The sequence below is a fragment of the Rousettus aegyptiacus genome, unplaced genomic scaffold (genome assembly GCF_014176215.1).
Source record: "Rousettus aegyptiacus isolate mRouAeg1 unplaced genomic scaffold, mRouAeg1.p scaffold_m13_p_12, whole genome shotgun sequence".
In the NCBI taxonomy this organism is placed as follows: domain Eukaryota; kingdom Metazoa; phylum Chordata; class Mammalia; order Chiroptera; family Pteropodidae; genus Rousettus; species Rousettus aegyptiacus.
This window is the reverse complement of record NW_023416287.1, coordinates 30,933,547-30,955,297: the sequence shown is the minus strand read 5'-3', so window position 1 is coordinate 30,955,297 and position 21,751 is coordinate 30,933,547. Positions and strand designations below refer to the sequence as shown.

The following is a 21,751-nucleotide window of genomic DNA, read 5'->3' as shown; positions in this document are numbered from 1 at the left end:
TAGAGGAAGGATAGAGGGGACAGAAATGTGTATGTGGCAGGGAAGCCAAGAATAGGAGAGTTCTAAATTCTCGTGGTTCCCCATCACTCACTCTGCCTTAAAATCTATTACAGAGTTCGTGTATCAGGCAAGTGATTCAGGTCATCTAGTTCCATTTTGTTTTCCTTGAAGACACTCCATCTAGCCCTTTTGAGTCTAGAGTGGGTGCTCACTAGGCCTGCTGCATAATGGTTATCCTTGGTCACCTTACCATCATTTTAGGTTCCCTTTTCTTCTCTCCAAAATTGGATTCTTTGTTTCCTAAATCTCATGTGTTTTTCTTTCTTATTTTACTTCCTCATTTGGTTTATGCAAGACTGGAAATCATTTTCCCTTAGGATTTGAAGAAATTGCTCTCTAGTTTCCAGTCTCACTTTTATGCAGTCCATTGACATTTTGGTTCCCGGTTCCTTGTAGTATATTTTTACTCTTTGGAAGGAAGCTCTTAGTTCCCACATTCTATTATCTCAATGAAGCATCTTGGAATGGGTCTTTTTTATTCAGTATTCTAGGTACTCATTTTGCACTTTCAGTCTGAAAATTCATATGTATTGGTTTGGAAGAAATTAAAAAATATCTATTAATCTTTTCCCATATCCTCTATTTTATTTTTCTAATTTCTATGAATTAAATGCTGGATTGTGCTCAAATCTCTTGTTTTCTTTTTTTTTTAAAGGTTATTTTTCTTTTTAAACATTTCTGTTTTTTGTCCTACTATGTTGGAAGTTTCTTCAGTTTTTTCATTTTTTATTTATTTTTAATTTTTTATTTTTTTAATTTTAGGTGAAGTAACCGTTGGTTGACCTCACAGATTGCAAGGACCTTGTCAGTTTACAATCCCTTATTTTTTTATTGTTTACACGTACAGCACTTGGTCTTCCTAGCAGGCCTGACCTTGCTTAGCTTCCAAGATCAGGTGGGATTAGGGTTGTTCAGGATAGTACGACCATAGACTTCAGTTTTATCTCCTAAATCTTCTAATTCAGATGAATTTATAAATTTAGTTTTATAGTTTTAATTTCTAGAGATTCATCTGTGATTAATACTTTTAAAAAATAGAATACTGTTCTTGGTTTGTGAACTTTATATTTTTGCTTATCTCTCTTAGGATATTATGGTTTAAAATTTGTTCTTATCTGTGGTTTCTCCTTCTGTCTTTCTTTTTGTTCATTTGTTTCAGACCTTAATACACATTAGCAAATTTTCTCAACCATCTACTGACCCTCTGCTGTTATCCTACTCATAAATGTGGCACTTAAAAGCTACTTGGAGGCTTTGTGTGTGAGGGTAGGTCTGGGTGACCTCAAAGAGGGTGGTATTATCAGGCTTTTTTGTTGGGGGAATTCCTAAGTGTCCCCCCAACAGAATGTTTATACAATGAAACCAAATGTCTATACTATTTTTTTTTTTTTTTTTGGATTAGTCAGAGAGAAATCTTCCCAGCTCTGGGCAATAGGTAGTATTCTGGTATAGAACAAGGGAAGAGGCTGGAGGTTCCACCTTTCTTTCTCAAACTTTTATGTGAATCTCAGTTTTAAGTAGAGTGCCTTCTAACTGCTCCCAGCTGTGCTGGATGTCCACTAATTTGGGGTCCATCTGGTTCAGCCTCTCCAAAAAGTTAACCATGTTTTCTGTAAGCATAAGGAAGGGATTTAGGCATTTACTTGTTTCTTATTGACATTTTCTGCCAGTTCTCATGTTTTTAGTTTCAACCTGGCTTTTAGAGATAACAGGTGCTTTCTATTCTGAGCTCTCCTGTTGTTTTTTTTGGCAGGAATTAGTTTACTTTGGCAGAGATTAATTTGCTTTGTAATGTCTTGGCTACTAGGCATCCAGGTTCATCTTCTTCTACTCAGTTACTGTTCGTTCATCCATTTGCTTTCTTTTTTCTGTAATTGCATTGATATTGCCCTTCACATTATCATCATCCCTTGTATATGTCAGTTTTTTTTCCTCCTTAAATTTCTTTTTTTAGTAAGGTTTTCGTAGGGTGTGGAAATGAACTCATGTGTTTAGTCTGCCAGTTTTACTTCAGAACATTTATATAAAAAGGTATTATAAAATAACTATTACAAGATATTTTTCAGGTGACATTTTTTACTATATGTTAGTGTTTCATGCTTTTTCAAGAATATATGTATGTAATTATATAATTATGTGATATAATATATAATTATGTAGTATATAATCTTATGTAACATAACATAATGTAATATAACAATAGAACATAATATAATATATAATAATATAACATATAACATAATATATATTATATTATAGTATATGAAAATATCCTATATTGGGGAATTCTCTAATTCTTAATAAAAATTAGCTTGTGTATTTGCGGTAGTTAATAGTATGCTTTAAACTTGATTGCCTTTTAGGGAGCATAATTTGTAGATTTTTATCTCCCTTCAGTGTTCCAAAAGTTTATAGAATTTCTTTCTTTCATCTTAAAAGAATCCCTTACACATTTTCACACATACTTAATATTTCATTCCTTTATGTAGATCTGAAATTCTATCTGATAATCCCTGCAGCATGAAATGTGTGTTACCATTTCTGGTAATGTGGTAGGTGTAGTGGTAAAAAACATTGCAGCTTTCATTATTTCAAAATATCTGTTTTTTGATCTTACTTTTAAAAGGTATATTTTTTTGGATATAGTCTTCAAGGTTGGCAAGTTTTTCTCTTGTATTTTTTTTCATTTATTATATAAAATATACATAACAAAATTTATCATTTTAATAGTTTTAAGTGTATAATTTAATGGCACTAAGTACATTCACAGTTTTGTATAACCATGCATTTCCACGATGTTTTCATTATCCCAAAGAGAAACTCTGTACCTATTAAATTATTAAATACTAACTGTTCATTCTCCTTTCTTACCAACCCCTGGTAACCTCTGTTCTATTTTCTTTATCTATGAATTTGCCTATTATAGGTACCTTCTATAGTGGAATCATACAGTATTTGTCTTTTGTGTCTCGCTTATTTCACTTAGCATAATGTTTTCAAGGTTCATTATGTTGTAGCCTGTTTCAGAATTTTGTTTCTTCTTATGACTGAATAATATTCCATTGTATTCTTTTTATACTTTTAAAGATTTTATTGTCAATATCTTCTAGATTACACCATTTCTGATGGGAAGTCAGATATTTTTATCATTGCTTTCCTGTGTGCAATTTGTCTTCTTTTGTCTTTGACTTCTTTTAAGAATTGTTCCTTTATCTTTGGTTTTCAGCATTTTAACCATGATGGGTTTTCTTTGTATCTAGTTTTTACTGTGGGTTACTATTTTTAATTAAATTAGGAAAACTTTTAGACAGTTTTTCTTCAGCTGTTTTCTCTGGTTTATCTTCTTATTTGTTTTTGGGATTTCAATTCTACTTATATTAAAACATTTGGTGCTGTTACTTGTATTTGAGGCTCTCATTTCTTAACCTTTATTCTTTCTCGTTTTCTGAATTTTCCATAGAAACTAATCTCCCCCCCCCCCCCCCCCGGCCCCCACCATCTATCATCTATCTAAAGAGATTTATTATAAGAATTGACCTATGCAGGTATGGAGGCTGACAAGTCCCAAGATCTTCAGGGTCAGTTAGCAAGTTGGAGACCCAAGAATGTTGATGGTGTATTTTCAATCTGAATCCAAAGGCTCAAGAACTAGGAGAGCCAGTTGTTTAGTTCTAGTCTGAAGGCTGGCATGCTTGAGACCCAGGAAGAGCCAATGTTTCAGTTCAAATGAGAAGGCAGATGAAAGAAGTCAGTGTTCCCGTTTGAAGACAATCAGGAAAGAGGAATTCTCTTACTTAGAGGAGAATATTCCTTTTAGTTCTGTGAAGGCCTTCCACTGATTGGATTTGGTCTACCTGCATTCAACTTATTTATTTATTTATTTATTTTTTATTTTAATTCATTTATTTTTCTGCACCTACAGCACCTGGCCTTCCTAGATGGTCTCCCATCCAAGTATTAACCAGGCTCGACCCTGCTTACTTCTGAGATCAGACGGGATTGGGCATGTTCAGGGTAGCATGGCCATCAACTCAGTCAACTTATTTAAATGTTAACCTCATCTTCATTATGCATATCCTCACAGACATACCCAGAATAATATTTTACCAAATATCTGGACACATTTCATTTGTATGATTTATTTTGCATTGTATTAAAGTTCACTAATCTTTTCTTCTGCAGTATCCAATTTGATACTAATCTTATGTAATGATTTTTAAAAATACAAAATCTTGTGTTTTCAGTTCTGAAGTTTCATTTTTTAAAAATAGTTTCTGCATCTCTTAAAATTTCCTGTGTCTTCACACATAATACTCATTGTTAACATATTTATCATTGTTATTTTAAAATCCTTGACTGCTGATTCTAAAATCTAGATCATTTGTTGATCAATTTCTGTTGATAGGTTTTTCCTATTTAGTTGTATGTCTCATAATCATTTATTTATTTATTTATTTATTTATTTATTTATTTATTTATTTATTTATTTAATGGTGACATTGGTTAATGAAATCCAATAAGTTTTGGCTGTATACCACTTTAACAGTAAGGCATATATATATTTACACTGTGTGTTTACCTCCCACAGTTAGATTTTTCTGTCACCACATATTTGACCCCCTTTATCCCGTCTACCTCCCCCATCTTTCCCTACCCACTACCCTCTGGTAACCACTATTCTATAGTCCATGTTCATGAGTCTCTCTTTGTTCTGTTCATTTGTTGCTTTTAGGTTTTTTATCCCACATATGTGATATCATGTGATATTCAAATTTTTCTGTCTAACTTATTTCACTTAGCATGATTATCTCGAGGTCCATCCATGTTGTTGTAAATAGCAGTATTTCATCTCTTCTTATGACTGAGTAATAGTCCATTGTATATATGTGCTGCAGCTTCTTTAGCCAATCATCTCTTGTAGGATATTTCAGTTGCTTCCATGCCCTGGCCACTGTGATTAATGCTGCTATGAACATCGGTGTGCAAATATCATTTTAGATATGAGTTTTCAAGTCTTTGGGGGTAAATACCCAGTAGAGGGATTGCTGGATCATATTCTTAAGTCAAATTCTTAGTTTTTTGAGGAACCTCCATAGTAGTTTCCATAGTGGCCATATCAATTTGCAGTCCCACCAGCAGTATATGAGGGTTGCTATTTCTCTACATCCTCTTCAACATTTGTTATTACTTGTCATGTTGATTAGAGCCATTCTAACAGGTGTGAGATGGTATCTCAATGTGGTTTTTTTTTTTTTTTTTTTTTTTGCATTTCCCTAATAGCTAGTGATGTTGAGCATCTTTTCAAATATTTGTTGGCCATTTGTATGTCCTCTAGGGAAAAGTGTCTGTTCAGGTCCTCTGCCCATTTTTTGATTGGATTGTTTGTTTGTTTTTGTTGTTATTGAGTCATATGAGTTCTTTGTATATTTTGGATATTAGGCCCTTATAAATTTCTCATCGAAAATTTATTTTCCCATTTGGATGGTTGTGTCTTTTCCTTGTCGATGGCCTCTTTTGCTGAGCAGAAGCTTTCTAGTTTGATGTAATCCCATTTATTTATTTTTGCTCTTACTTTCCTTGCCTTTGAAGTCAAATTCATAAAATCCTCTCGAAGTCCAAGGTCTTTGAGTTTAGTTCCTATGTTTTCTTCAATGCATTTTATTGTTTCAGGTCTTATATTCAGGTCCTTAACTCATTTTGAGTTAATTTTGGTGTGTGGTGATAGACAACAGTCTAGTTTCATTCTTTTGCAGGTGGCTTTCCAGTTTTCCCAGCATCACTTATTGAAGAAGCTTTCCTTTCTCCATTGTATATTTTTGGCATTTTGGTCAAAAATTATTTGCCCATATAAATGTGGGTTTACTTCTGGATTCTTGATTCTGTTCCACTTGTCTGTGTGTCTGTTTTTCTGCCAGTACCATGTCATTTTGATTACTGTCACTCTGTAGTATAATTTAAAGTCAAGAAGAATGATGCCTCCAGCCTCGTTCTTTTTTCTTAGGATGGCTTTAGCAATTCAAGGGTCTTTTGTGCTTCTACACAAATCTGATGATTTTTTGTTCTATTTCTTTAAAAAATACCAATGGGATTTTGATGGGTATTGCATTAAATCCGTATAATGCTTTAGGTAATAAGGTCATTTTAACTATGTTGATTCTTCCAACCAAGAACATGGAAAATCTTTCCAATTCTTTGTATCTTCGATTTCTTTTAATAGGATCTTATAGTTTTCATTCTATAGGCCCTTCATGTTTCATTAGATTTATTCCTAGGCATTTTATTTTTTGTTGCAATTGTAAAAGGAATTATTTTTTCGACTTTTTTTTTTCTGACATTTCATTTTTAGGGCATAGGAACGTTATGGGTTTTAGAACGTTAATTTTGTATCCAGAAACTTTACTGTTTGTTTATTTCTAGTAGCGTTCTTGTGGAGTCTTTAGGGTTTTCTATGTAGAGAATCATGTCATCTGCAAATAGTGACAGTTTGATTTCTTCGTTTCCTATTTAGATGCCTTTTTTTTATCTTTCTCTTGCCCGATTGCACTCAGTAGGACCTCCAGTATTGTATTGAATAACAGTGGCGATGGTGGACAGCCTTGCCTTGTTCCTGATCTTGGAGGAAAGGTTTTTTAGATTTTTACCATTAAGCATACTGTTGGCTGAGGGTTTGTCATAGATGGCCTTTATTATGTTAAGGTACTTTCCTTCTATACTGACTTTGTTGAGTGTTTTGATCATAAATGGATACTGTATCTTGTCGAAGGCTTTTTCTGCTTCTATTGATATGATCATATTCTTATTTTTTAATTTGTTTATGTGGTGTATCACATTCATCGACTTGCATATGTTGAACCATCTCTGTGCCTCTGGGATGAAGCCTACTCAATCGTGGTGTATTATCTTTTTAATATGTTGCTGTATTCGGTTCATTAGTATCTTATTTAGGATTTTTACATCTGTGTTCATGAGAAATGTCTGTCTGTAGTTTTCTTTTTTTGCGTTATCTTTACCACATTTTGGAATCAAGGTAATATTGGCCTCATAAAATGAGTTTGCCTCTTCTTTGATTTTTTGGAAGAGTTTGAGGAGAATCTTTGAATCTTTGAAATCTTTGAATGTTCGGTAGAATTCACTGGTGAAGCTATCTCATCTGGGAATTTTACTTTTTGGTAGGTTTTTGATAATTATTTCAATTTCCATCCTGCTGATCGGTCTATTTAGATTTTTCATTTCTTCTTGATTCAGTCTAATAAGGTGGTATCTTTATAAGTACTTGTCCATTTCTTCTAGGTTATTAAATTAAGTGTTATATACTTTTCTTAGTATTCTTGTAAGATCCTTTGTATTTCTGTGGTGTCTAGTATTTTCCCCTCTTTCATCCCTGATTTTGTTTGTGTCCTTTCTCTTTTTTCTTTACTGAGTCTAGCCAGAGGTTTGTCAATTTCATTAACCTTCTCGAAGAACAAGCTTTGTCGCATTTATTTTTTTGATCGTTTGTTTTCAATTTCATTTATTTCTGCTGTAATTTTGATTATTTCTTTTCTTCTGCTGACTTTAGGCTTCATTTGTTCTTCCTTTTCTAGTTTTTTAAGATAAAGCATTAGAGTGTTTATTTGGGGTCGTTCTTGTTTTTGGAGATAGGCCTGAATGATATGAATTTTCCTTTTACCAAAAGTTTTGATATGTTGTATTATCATTATCATTTGTTTCTATGTATCTCTTGATCTCTCTTTTTATTTCTTCTCTGACCCAGTTATTCTTCACATCATGCTGTTTAATCTCCATGTATTTGTGTTTCTTCCTGATTTCTTTTTGCAGTTGATCTCTAGTTTCAAAGCATTATGATCAGAAAATATGGTTGGTATGATTTCAACCCTCTTATATTTATTGAGGTTATCTCTGTGTCCCAGTATGTGGTCAATCCTTGAGAATATTCCATGTGCACTAGAGAAGAATGTATAAGCAGCTGTTTTGGGATATAAGACTCTGTAAATGTCAATAATGTGTAGTTGGTCTAATGTGCCATTTAAGGATATTATTTCCTTATTGATTTTCTGTTTGGATGATCTGTCCATATCTGACAGTGGGGTATTTAAGTCCCCTACTGTGATAGTGTTTTGGTCTGTTTCTCCCTTTAGTTCTGTTAGTAATTGCTTTACATAGTTTGGGGCTCCCTGACTGGGGAATAGATATTAATAAGTGTTATGTCTTCTTGATGCTTGATTCCCTTTATCATTTCGAAGTGTCCCTCAGTATCTTTCTTTACCGTTTTTATTTTGAAATCTATTTCATCCGATATTAGTATTGCTACTCCTGCTTTTCTTTGAGTTCCATTTGCTTGGAATATCATTTTCCACCCTTTCACTTTGAGTCTATATTTGTCTTTGGAGCTGAGATGTGTCTCCTGGAGGCAGCATATGGTTGGGTTGTTTTCTGATCCAATCTGCAACTCTGTGCCTTTTTATTGGTGAATTCAGTCCATTTACATTTAGAGTGATTATTGAATAATGAGGTCTTCTTATAGCCATTTTATATTTTGCTTTTTGGTAATTTGATGTTTCCATTGCTTTCTTTTCCTTATATTTCAGTTTTTATTTATTTTATTTTATTTTTTTATTTTGGTTGGTTTTTGTGAGTTTTGCCTCTGGTCCTTCTTGTTTTATGTTATATATTTCAGTTCTGAATCTTTGGTGTGTGGTTGCCATTACGAATATGTAAAGGATAGTTATATATATACAGTCGCCCATTTTCTGCTGCACGTGCTTTATGTTCATTCCCCTTTGTAAACCTGGATATTTGAATCCTCCCCTTTTCAGTCATTATTGTCTCTGTTTGCTCCTATGTATGCTGAATGTTCATTACTATCTTGCTATAGCAAATCTCTTCTTATTGTTTAAGCTTATAGTGCCCCGTTCTTAATAAGGGTTGCACTCCTCTTCTTCTATTTGCCTGATAGTCATGTAACTCCTAATTATGGTTGGGTTTTTTTTTTTTTTTGTCGTTTTGTTTAGTTGAGCTGACCCCTTTCAGTATTTCTTGTATTGCAGGCCTCATAGTGGGGAAGTCTCTCAATTTTTGTATATCTGGAAAGATCTTTATTTTTCCTTCATGTCTAAAGGAGAGCTTAGTTGGATACATTAGTCTTGGCTGGTAGTTCCTTTCACTTAATATTTTGAATATTTGATTCCACTCCTTCCTGGCTTATAAGGTTTGTGGTGAGAAGTCTGATGATAATCTAATGGGTTTTCCTTTGTAAGTTACCGTTTTCTTCTCCCTGGGTGCTCTGAAAATTCTTTGTTGTTAATTTTTGATAATTTTAATACGATGTATTTTGGTGAAGGCTCTTTTGGGTTGAGATAATTGCTCTGTTTACTTCTTGAATTCCAAGCTCCAGCTTATTCCTAAGATTTGGGAAAGTCTCATCAACTATTTGTTCGAAAATGCTTTCTAGTCTCTCTTCTTTTTCCTTGCCTTTGATAATGCCCATTATTTTTATGTTTTCTCTCCTGATAGTGTCAGCTAGTTCTTGTATTTCTCTTTCATTATTTTTAATTCTTTGGTTTCTCTCTTCTTTCTTCTGATTTTTTATTTTAGATTTCTGTCTCCAATATCATTGATTCCTTCCTCCATTTGGTCGACTCTATTTCCTAAGGTTGCTATTTCATTTTTCAACTCTTGCAGTGTGTTTTACGTCTCCAGAAGATTAATTCTGTTCTTTTTGAGGGTTTCAGTCTCCTTGCTAAAGAACTCATTCTGCTCATCTAGATGTTTTTTCAATTCCTGAAATTGTTGATATGACTCATTTTGGAACTCACTAATTTTTTTTTTTTTTCAGAAGTACCATCCTAGAATCTCTGTCATTTAAGTTGCATATTTCTATGTCTGTAAGCTTATTTTCTGGAGATTTTTCTCTTTCTTTCTGAGATGCTTTGTCACCTTCGTTGTTCATGGTGTTTAGTGGACTATTTCTCTGCGTGGGCATTAATCAAGTGTATTTTCCTTTTTTTTTTTTTTTTCCAGAAGTTTTATTATATACAGGTCTCTCTTTAGCCTGTTGCAAAGAAGGCCCTTTTCTTTTGGTTTCCAGTAGGTGGTGTCTAAACCTCTTGGATCCATGCTTTATATAAAGCCTTAATGATGCCTTTTTTTTTTTCTTCTAGATGTTTAATTACACTCGCTACCCTTGGTCTCAGTCCCTGTTAGAAGTAACGACAGTTTCAGTAGCATTTCCTCAGGTTCCCCTGGGGCTCCCCTGCGGTCTATCTTGGAGGATATGGGGGGAGGGGCCCTCTGGGTTGGGAGTTGGGAACTGTGACTTAGCCTCGCTTTTGCAACCATGGTTGGTAAAAATCAACTGCTGTTTCTCTGTTGTCTCGCTTCTCTGCTTTCTGCCCTGATGACTGAGCCCTGCCATCGGCCACATGGAGGTCACTGCTCTCCCAGGCAGAGCTCTTCATGGTACTTGCTATACCTCCCTTCCCTCTCCTCCTGCAGAGAGCTCCAGACACTGCGAGAGGCAGTTTCTTTATTTCTCTCAGTCCACTGCTCAACAACTGGGTGGCTGTTCTGACCTGTGGTGACTCTTATGCATAGATCCTATGCTCAGACATGCTAGTGTGCAGTTTGGGTGTTTTTTATTGAGTTTTAGGTGTTCAGCTTATTGTTGTTTCAAGGGGAGCGATCTGGGGACATCTCTTACTCTGCTATGTTTCCAGCCATCTCATAATCATTTTTATTGGAATGTAGGCATTGTGGATGATATGTTTTAGAGACTATGGATTTGTTATCTTTGTTTGATTGAGATTGAGTTTTGTCCTAGCATGTAATTAAATTATTTGCAAGTAGCCTTCATATTGTCACAGCCTGGTTTTAGCCTTTGTTAACATGAGTCTTTTTTAGTTTTGTTTTTAATGCTGGAATCATTTCCTTAGTTCTAGCTTGTGGTCTTTCTTCGTAAGACAGGGCCTTTCTGGGGTTTCAGTGGAAAGGCTCAAACTCTAAACCTTGTCTTTCTCACAGTTTTTAGTATTTACCAAAATCTCTTGTCAGCTTTTTAGCTGTTTTTTTCCTCTCTAAACTCTATGGAATCTTGCATCCTTGTATGAATACTTAAGGCCTCATGCATGGATTTGAGGGGACATTTACATAGATTTGGGGCTTTTCCTCTCGTGGCTTCCTCCTTTCCAGGATTCCTCCCTCAATTTCCAACTGCTTCAGATCCTAAACTCAGGCCAGTGACTATAGTATTCTATTTGAGATCTATTTTCTTTGCATTTCACATCGTAGAGAGTGCCTGATGGTGAAATTTGTATGAACGTGGATCTCATCCAGTGGTTTTTTTTTTCTTTCCGTGGTTGAATACTCTCTCATTTATGCTAGCTTTTTGTCACTTGAATTCAAATATTTTTAAAAATATTTTGGAAAAATTTCATCCAGAGTTTATAGTTGTTATTGGTCTGTGGGTTAGTCTGATACAAGTTACTTACTCTTTCATTACCAGGAGCTAGAACCTATGCTTTGTAATTATGTAGTATTAACAAATATAATAATGCAAATAATAAAAAAATATAAATTAGCAATTATGAATTTGATATTATAAAAGTGATTATTTAAACATCATTGTTGTTACTTTTTAATTGTGTGGTACAGGAATATGTTATCTTTTTAAAAATTGGAGCATCCTGCATAACCCTGTACTTCCTCTTTATTTCTATTTCTAGTCTCCATCTCTCTACCATCCAGTAACCACAGTTGTTTTATTTGCTCCTTACCATATAAACAGAAAGATTGAATATATTATATTATTCTTTTTTTTAAGTTTTAGATAAATGGTGTTATAATATCTTTACGTTTTTAAATAAGCAATATTATAATATGATACTTATATTTTTGTCAGTAAAATATATTTTGAAGTCAACCCATGTTGATACATGTAGATCACTTAATTTTTACACTGATGATTAGCATTTTATCATATTTATTTAGCTGTTTATTAGTGGGCTTTCATGTTGTTTCTAGGTTTTTTCCATTTACATTGATAATCCCCAAAATATTCATGTATATATCACCTTAGACATATGTGTTTTATTAGAGTAGATAATTTAAAAATAAAATTGCTGACTTAGAGAATGTGCATTTATTGTTTTGCTGGCTTTTGCTAGATTCCCTCCTAAGAGGTTTGTTCTCTGTCCACTTTTGAGAAGCGCGGTTTTGTAAAGTAGCTGCCATTAATGACCATGAAGTAGCTCAGAGCATAGGTTTTAAAGGCATACACCTTTGTGTTACTTTTGTGGGCAGGTTACATCCAAAAAACTTTTCTTATAGAGATGCTGTGATTACTTGAGATAATATATAAAGAATTCTTACTCCAATTTCTGGAACATAGAAACAATCATGTGTTAACTGTTAAAAATATATATATATATATATAATTCTTACTATTATTAGTTTCTTGGATATGAAAATGATCCTGGTGATATTCTTTCATCAGAATTTAATAAGTCTAGCTCTTCAGCACTGAGTGAGGTATAACCATTAGAGCAATGATTCTCAACTTTGTTTGCATGTTAGAATCTCCGGCAAGCTTTGAAAAATTCTAAAGCCCTGGATGCACACAAAATCAATTGAACCAGCAACTCTGTAGATGGGACCAGGCATCTGAAGGCATCTGAAGTTTTTAAAGTTTTGTAGGTAGTTTCAATGTGCATTCAATTTTAACAATGTCTAGGATAGAGCTTGTACATTCTTTTGAGCTCTTCTAGAAGATTCATTAAAGTCAAAATTGAAAGGAAAATAATTTTGTTTTCTTTTGGTAAAGGATGACCTTAAATTGTTGTGCTACAAAGTTGCTAGCATCTGTTCCCTCCTACTTTTCAGCTATTTTATGCTTTGATTACAACTGAGGTATCTTTAAGTGAAGAGTAGATTAGGGACATTATTTTATCCTGTTAATTTATGGACATGATTCTTCTACAAGGAATCCTATTTTCTTCTTTTCTTTTGGCTCAATTGAATTCTTCTAGTTTTTCTATTTTTAAGTAGGCTACTCTGAAAGATAGCATGCACTAAGAACTGAAATTGACCCAAATTAACCACTATTTACACCTAAGCCTTCCTCTGGAAGTTACAAGCCTTTAATAGACCCCAGAGTTCCATAGTATTTAACATTAGACAGATTCTGGAAGGCCAATCGCTGTCTAGGTGGGAAGGTGGATTCCTGGTGCTTCCTACCCTGCCATCTTCCCTCTAGCTCTATCTTACTAATATTGTATTAGACCATTCTGATTTAAGGATATTAATCATATCCTATATCCCAAAACTATTTGCATATACTTAAAAATTTTTAAATGTCATGTATCATGTACCTCTGTACATGATATCTTTTGTCTTATAGACATTTTAAATTTTATATGGTTGTGTCTGTCAGTTATCTTTATGCTGGATTCTGGCTTTGATAACATTGTATGGAAAATCTTGTACTTTAAAATGAAAACAAAGCCAATCAAAATAGACAGTCTTTCTCAAAAAAGACTGATATTAATGCTTATATTTTTGTCCGATGGTTTAGTTTTTTTTGGTCTTTTAAAAAAGTTTTTATATGTTGAAATTGTTAATAATTTAAGATTTCATTTTGTGTGTTTGTGTGTAGCATAATGGAGGAATTTAATTTTTCCCCCTCACAGACAACTTACTGTGCCAAAACAGTTTATTGAATAAACATATCAATTTCTTACTGGTATGAAATATCACTATTATTCTCCAATTCCATTAGAGTATACATTAACTTGTTAATTTATTGCTCTGGTATTGTTTTTAGACTTTCTTTTGACGACAGCTCTGCTTCCAGCTAATTTTTCTAACAAATTATTTTTTATTTAAAATTTTCTTGGTTAACCTTAAAAATAATATGTTAGGATAACTTTTTTGTATTTCCATTATTTTGATTAATTTACACCAATTTGGGGAACATTGATAGGTGAATTATTTGAGTCTTCTGATCCAGAAAAGATTTATTCAAGACTACTTTTTTGTTTTTTAGTAAAGTTTTATAAAATTTTATAATTATCTTTTATTTTGGTTTTCTACATTTCATGATTTTTAAAAATCTGATTTACATTTTTAAAAAATTAAATTTATTGAGATAACATTGCTTAATAACATATACATTTCAAGTATAGAACTTTGTAATATGACAACTGTATAGTCTATGTATGCTCACTACCTCAAGCCTAGCCTCCTTCCGTCACCACGTATGTCATCTTCTTTACCATATTTACTCTCTCCCTACCCCCTTGCCCCTCTGGTAACCACCATACTGTTGTCTGTATCTACAAGTTTTTTGTTTTGTTTTGTTTTTTCATCACGATTAGTTTATCATTAGATATTTTGCATTTTTGGTTGGTACTATACATAATATCTTTATTTTGCTTTTTTAACTTCTTTATTTTGAACTTAAGTACACATACCTCTTACAGGTGAACAATTGTGGATTCTTGTTGATTCTTATATCATTTGTGCAAAAGGATAGTTTTGTTTCTTCCTTTTGAATCTTTTTATATATTTTTTTCCCTTTTATACTGACAGATTGTTAGGACGCAGTTTAATAGAAATGATAGTGGGCATCATAATATGTTTTTGATTGAAAATTTATGGCTATATGTTATTTTTAGGGAGTTTTTTCCCCAAGATTAAAAAAATTGTAAATGAATCTTATTTTATCAGAGTTTTGTTTTTATCTATTAAGAGGATTTTACTTTGTTAGTCTAACGGATTATATTTTTTTCTGTAAAGTTAAAACAACCCCCATATTCCTCATATTTTTCATATACTGTATCATACAAGAACCTAAGAACACTTTCCTTTTTCTCTCTTGCTAATAGTTGCCATATATTTTACTTGCATATATGTTAATAGTCCTACAAGAGACTTTGGTTAATTGATCTTATTATTTTAAAGAAATGACAGTCTATATCTAATAATGCTTGCTATCTTAAAGTCTACTTAGTCAATATTAAAATAGTTAAAATAGTGTCCTTTGGTTAGGGTTTTCATGTGTATCTTTTTCAATCCTTTTGTTCTCAATCTTTCTGTGTATTCTTATATTTAAGATGTATCTCTTAGAAATAACACATATTTACTAAAATTTTTTTTGGAGGGAAGATCTTTGTATTTTAAATGGTGCATTTAGTCCATTTACATTTAATGTAATTACTCATATATTTGGCTTTGAATCTACCCTTTTACTCTGCTTTCCATTTGTTTCACATGGTGATCTATCCTCCTTTTATCTAATTTCTTTCATTCTTTATGACAATTTTCCATTATTATGCTTTCTATTATGTTTATTTTACCTTCTTTTACCATTCATTGGAGTTAACCTAGAGATTTCAACATGCATACTTGACTTATGGATGTCTGTTAGAAAATACTTTTTACCACTTTTCAAAAAATGCAAGGGCCATAGAATTCTTGAATGAACTACATTTAACATCTTCCTAACTTCTGTTTTTTATAGTTTAAGATTTGTATGTATGTATTTAAAACGCTACAAGACACTAATTATTATTTTGTTAAAATCAATTTTCATTTGGTTTTGCCTAAATATTTAACCTTTTTTGGTGCTTAATCCCTCCTGCCCCCTTACTATTTTTGTCTTTGAGCTTTCATTTTGTATTATTTTCCCTGTTTCTGAAGAATACTTTTTAGTATTTTCATTATTACTGATCTTGCTGGTGATGACTTTGGTCATTCTTATTTATCTGAAACTATTTTTGTTTCACCTTCATTTCTGAAGGGTATTTTCACTGGATATAGTGTTTTGAGTCAGCAGATATTTCCTATTAGCACTTTAAAAGTTATCAGTCCATTGTCTCAGGCTTCATTGTTGCTGTTGAAAAGACTGCTGTCATTCTAATGACCATTCATTTGAAAGTAACCTTTCTTTTCTTTCTTGCTGGTTTTAGATTTTTCTGTTGTCATTCTTATTCTCTTTAATTTAGTGTATCTTGTTATGAACTTTTATGATTTTAATTTAATTTGTAGATATTCTTTGCAATTATTAAATCTGTGGATTAGTGGTTTTTATCATGTTGGAAGAATTGTTACCCAATCTTAAAAAATATTACCCATATTACATTCTTTTACCTTCACCGTCTGAAATTTTGATTAAATATAAAATAGACCTTCTCACATTATATTCTCTGTTCCTTAAACTTTTTTTTCTGTGATTTTTTTATTTTATCTGTTTCAGCTGCATTCTGAATAACTTTTTCTCATCAGTCTTTTAATTTACTAATTCCTTTTTTAAATATTCTATCACGTACTAAGCATGCATATTGAAATTTTAATTTTGATTATTTGTTTTTCCATTTCTTGAAGTTATATTTATTTTTGAAAAAGAATCTGTAATTTTGCTTTATAGTATGAAATAGAGATTATTTTATGTTTTTTGTCTAGTCTTTAGTCATTATAAGCATACTTGTTTAATATTTTTGCCTGGTAATTCCAATATCCGAGATCCATATTGGAATTTTTTTCTGATTGTTCACATTCATGATGCCTCATTTCCTTTGTACCTGGTTATCTTTGACTACATGCTTATCATTACCCTGGAATAGTTATTTGTGTAGATTCACCCATGGCCTAGGATGAAAATATCTTTCTCCAGATATTTTTTGCTTTTACTTTTGCCAAGTGTGTTACATCGTTTCTCCTTTACTCAGAACTCTCTACATCACTTCTGACACCAGATGTGTAGGTTTTCTGTGCCAAGCAACTCTCTAATACCATCTAAGTGTCCTATAGTTCAGTTTAATTCTGACACTAACTGGAGTTACAGACCCTACAGGTTAAAGGCTCAGTCTCTTAAGACTGTACCTCCCCTGCTTTAGATGCCAGTCAAAAGCCCAGGTTGTCACCTGGGCTTCCGACTGACAACACATCAGAGGTTTCCATGTCCACCTTTTAGGGTTTGATTAATTTGCTAGAGTGGCTTGCAGAACTCAGAACAACAGTTTACTTACTAGATTGCCAGTTTATTACAAAGGATATTAAAAGATATGAATGAACAGGCGATTAAAAGATATATAGGGTGAGGTCTGAAAGGGTCCTGAGTACAGGAGCTTCTGTCTTCATGGAGTTGTGGTGCTCCACCCTCCCAACACATAGATGTGGTCAGCCACCTTGAAGCTCTCCATACCTGTACTTTGGGATTTTTTATGAGGTTTCATCATATAGGCATGATTGTTAATTAACTCAATTACCAGTCCCCCTCTCCTCCTCAGGGGAAGAGGATGGGGATGGGGCTGAAAGTTCCAAGCTTTTAATCATGGCTTAGTTTTTCTGGTGACCAATCCCATCCTGAAGTGATTCAGAAGCCCATAAAGAGTTGCCTCATCAGAACAAAAGACATTCATATCATCCAGGAAATTCCAAGGGATTTAGGAGCTGTGTTTCAGGAACTGGGGTCAAAGACCAAATGTTAGAACAAAAGATGATCGTAGTACTCTTACCACTTAGGAAATTATAAGGATTCTAAGAGCTCTGTGCCAGAAATTGGGGGGCAGAGATCACTGTATATTTTCTATGATTTCACATACTATTAATCAGAATATCCTTAAACTTAGTTCAAAGCTTAATGTTCCTTGACCATCTAGGCCACATGTTTGCAAATCTATGCAAAGGCCCCAGTCAATCCAAAACTTCTCAGGCAAACATTTTATTTTCTTTCTAATTTCCTCCATTCTCCTTATTATCCTCCTTCTTGTTCTTGTTCTTTTCTTTCTCCTAAGACAATCTTGTGTGAATACACTTTATTTGAGTGTATTAGCCTTTTCAATTCACAACTTCTTGTGAGATATGTCTCCTCTAAAACTCCCACTTTTAATGGCCTGAGTTATGTCTTTCTTTGATGCTATTTATCCAAACTAATGTGTACTAGTGTTGGCAAATTTTCATAGTGCATTATTAATAGCTTTAGTTCTCAGTTTATCCCTAGAATTTAGTTTGGAACTATTTATAAGGTTTTTAATGCTTTTAAAGTAGTGTTTTTTTTTTTCATATTTTAGCTAACATTTTTAGTAATATTCAGATGGAGAGTTTCTCTGAATAATTTAGTCTGCCATTATCAGAAAACTTTGGTCATCTCTTCAGTGTTATATTCTAGTTCATAATTTTATCAGCTGAATCTAATTGGCTATTTAAACTTACAAGTTGTTTTAAATTTTTAATTGTTATATATTTTTTTAGTTTTAGAATCTCTATTTGGTTCTTCTATGAATCTGCTTATTTTATCTTTTGTTCCTTAGTTATATTTTCAGTATCTTCTTTTTATTTCCATGAGCATAAACATATTTTATATTCTCCATCTAATTATTGCAGTAGCTGAGGTCTTTGTAGGTCTAAGTTGAATTTTGCTTTCTGATATTTGGCTGACTTTTTATCTTGGCGCTTTATTTATCATGTGGTTTGTGCAAAAAAAAAATTTTTAACTGAAACATGGGAATTCTCTGAAGTCTGGTAAGTTAAGATGTGTTTTTCCAGGGAGTATTTGTATTTGTTCTATGGGTTTTTAAAGCATTAACACACTGAGATAATTTTTGAGGTCGCCCCCGCCCCACAGACTATGCAGGTAATGCGAATTCTTCTCTAAACCTATCTTAATGCCCTTGGTCATGAATTATCTAGAGACTTTTCCTCCCTTATATTATATCCAAGGGAGTTTCTTGTAAGTTTCTTGTTTCTTTGCATGTGGTGGCCATCCCTAGTTTTTCCTTTAACTAAACGTATTACCCTTTGGGGTTCCTTCCTTTTTTTGTGGATAATCTCCAGCAGGTTTCCTCATACTGCATTGTCCGCAGATTTCACCTCTTGTCCCTTAGGCACAGAGACCTTCAAAACCAAAATTGGCGGTGGCATGCATTAGCAGACCCCTGAGTAGCATCTACCTTCAGGATTCACTTGTCTATCTGTATTTGACCTTTCTCTTCTTTAACCTTAGATTATTTTTCATATTGTCCTGCTACCTCAGCATACATTGAAAAGACTTCTTTAACCCTTTACCCAACATTCTTAAGGATTTTGTCCTGAGAAGGCTCTTCAGGGTATCTCATCTTCCCCATTGCCCTAATATTTATCAAATGTCATTTTTAATGTTCTTTTTTATAGGATTCAGTTTAGCTGCATTTAAAAGAAACAAGAGGAAACTAGAGCTGGCAGAAAGGGTGGAAACAGATTTCATTCAGCTAAAGAAAAGAAGACAATCAAGTGAAAAGGTCAGGAGGTTATTTGAAATATTAATCAATGATGTATAATAATGCTATCTTTTATCTGCATTTAGATATGTAAGCTTTAAAATAGTTTGATCCAGTAGAAATATAATGCATGCCACATAGATACTTTTAAGTTTTCCAGTATTTACATTAAAAAAGTAAAAAGAAATAGATAAAATGAATTTTAATAATTTTTTTAAACCAGTAAATACAGACGATCACTTAAAAAATATAACCAATGAAAAATTACTAATGAGCTATTGAACTTTCTCTTTTTGTATTATGTCTTCCAAGCCAATGTGTATTTTACCCTTGTAGCACATCTTAATTATGACACTGAATTTTCATTGGAAATATTTGATCTGTGTTTGTATTTCATAAAAATTACAGTTGAAAAAGTAGTTTACATGACAAGTTACGTCAAACATACTTAAAACTTTTCAATAATTAAATTAAATATCTTTTAAAATTAAAATTAATTAAATTTTAATGAAATTAAAAATTTAGTATCTCATTTGTCCTTACCACATTCTAAGTGTTCAGTAGCTACATGTGGTTGATGGCTACTGTTTTGGAGCTTTAGATATTGATTCTTAACATGGCTATGTGGGGAGTAGAGTGTATTGTAAGGAAATGTATATATTGGATTTATGTAGATTTTTTAAAAAATACATTCTAATTCCATGTATATGTTTCTTATTGTTACACAGCCTTTGTTTGCATTTCACAAATCAGTGTCCTATCATGAGTCTATGTGTGGGATTTCTTAGGTGTTTTGAGGGTGGAAAGAAGTTGAAAACCACAACATTCTTGTTTGGTCTGGCTGGGGCATTTGTTAGCACACAGTTCATGATAAGTATCTCATGCTACAGTCATTTGATGTGCTTTGTACTCTCATTAGTGTCCTTTTTTGGTCAGTTTTTTTTACAATTGCTTATATACTGGTTCACGATTTCTGTCATTGTTTTATGTGGTTTACTCATATATAAATGCATAATATCATCTTTCATAGTGACATATTTCCACAATATGTTGTCACATTGGACAATTAATCACAAATTTTGTCCAAATCTTTAAATTTTTCTGCCAGAGAAAGAGTAGGAATTTAGGAAGAAAATGAACATTTCAATAAGCAGATCTTGGTGAAAGTGGATAATAGTGTGGTTTCCGTTTCTTGGTTTTTTGCATCTCCTGTGATGTCTGAATGAGAAAATTTAGGACTTTTGTCTTTCAAAAAAGTTGTGATAAAATTTGCATAAAGTGAGCAATTTAATTATTTTTATAAATGTATATACCCATGTAACCCATATACCTATCCAGACATAGAATGGTCTGGTTCCTTTACACTTCCTCCCAGACAATCTCCACCTTCTATAAACAATCACTGCTCTGATTTTTATCACCATAGATGTTTAGTCTTGCTCTTCAACTTTATGTAATTGGAATCGTACAGAATGTACTTTTTTTGTTTGGTTTCTTTCATAAAATGTTTTTAAGACATTGTCTTACTGTTTTTGTATCATTCTTTTTTGTTACTGAGTAATACTTCCTAGCATGAATATACTGTGATTTCTTTATGCATTCTCCTTTTGATGGACATTTTCTTTATTTCTAGGTTTTTACTATTATGAATAAAGCTGTTATGAACATTCTTTTTTTTTTTCATAGACATTAGTTTAGGAATTTTATGCCTAGAAATATCACTTGATTTTATAGAGAATATATTCAGCTGGTCTAATACAAAAGATTAATTTTTTTATTTAGAAAATATTTATTAAGCAGCTATTCTTGGTACTGAGCTGGTTAGTAAGAAAACAATGGTGAACAAGGTGGAAGAAATTCATGCTTTAATGAAAGTTTGCATTTTAGTGGATAGAGACAGAAACATATAATTAAAAGTAAGAAAGTCACTGTGTTTGGTAACCGTTAGGAAGGAAAAAACCACAAGATGTGATATAGAGTAAATGAGATGTGAGAGATGGAACGCCTTTAGTTAGGGTGATCAACAGAGACTTCTCTGAGGGCATATAACGTTTGAGGGGACATCTGAAAAAAAAGAAGCGAGTTTATGCAGAGTCAGTGGAACAGTGTTCCAGGCAGAAGGAACTGCATGTGCAGTGGCCCTGGTGGAGATTTAGTGTATCAAATGAATGGGGAAAAGGGTCAATGTGCCTAAAACAGAATGGGCACAGAGATAATGGTATGAGATGAAGCTGGAGAGATAGGTAGGTGCTAGCTCCTTTAAAATCTGATAGATCATGGCAAAGAGTTTTAATTTTATTCCATAAATAAAGAATTAAATGGGGGAGTTAAAAGTAGAGATGCTGTGCTTTCTCATTCACATTTTACAAAATTCTCTTGGGCTGCTCTGTGGAGAATGGATTGAGGGAGGAGGCAAGCACAGAAGGAGACTAGTTATAAAG

The 21,751-nt window shown here is 32.9% G+C and overlaps 1 protein-coding gene across 6 annotated transcripts in view; it reads left to right on the top strand.

The window, feature by feature from the left end:
• Nucleotides 1-21,751, top strand: part of TASP1 (taspase 1) — a 221,796-nt gene that overhangs the window by 49,661 nt on the left and 150,384 nt on the right. For all 6 annotated transcript variants that reach the window (XR_004953653.1, XM_036229670.1, XM_036229672.1 and 3 more), the window contains one exon: nucleotides 19,225-19,331. Coding sequence is in view for 5 of the 6 variants with exons in the window: in XM_036229670.1 (XP_036085563.1) it covers nucleotides 19,225-19,331 (107 nt within the window). In the remaining variant the exon portion in view is untranslated. The remainder of the gene's footprint in view (nucleotides 1-19,224; nucleotides 19,332-21,751) is intronic.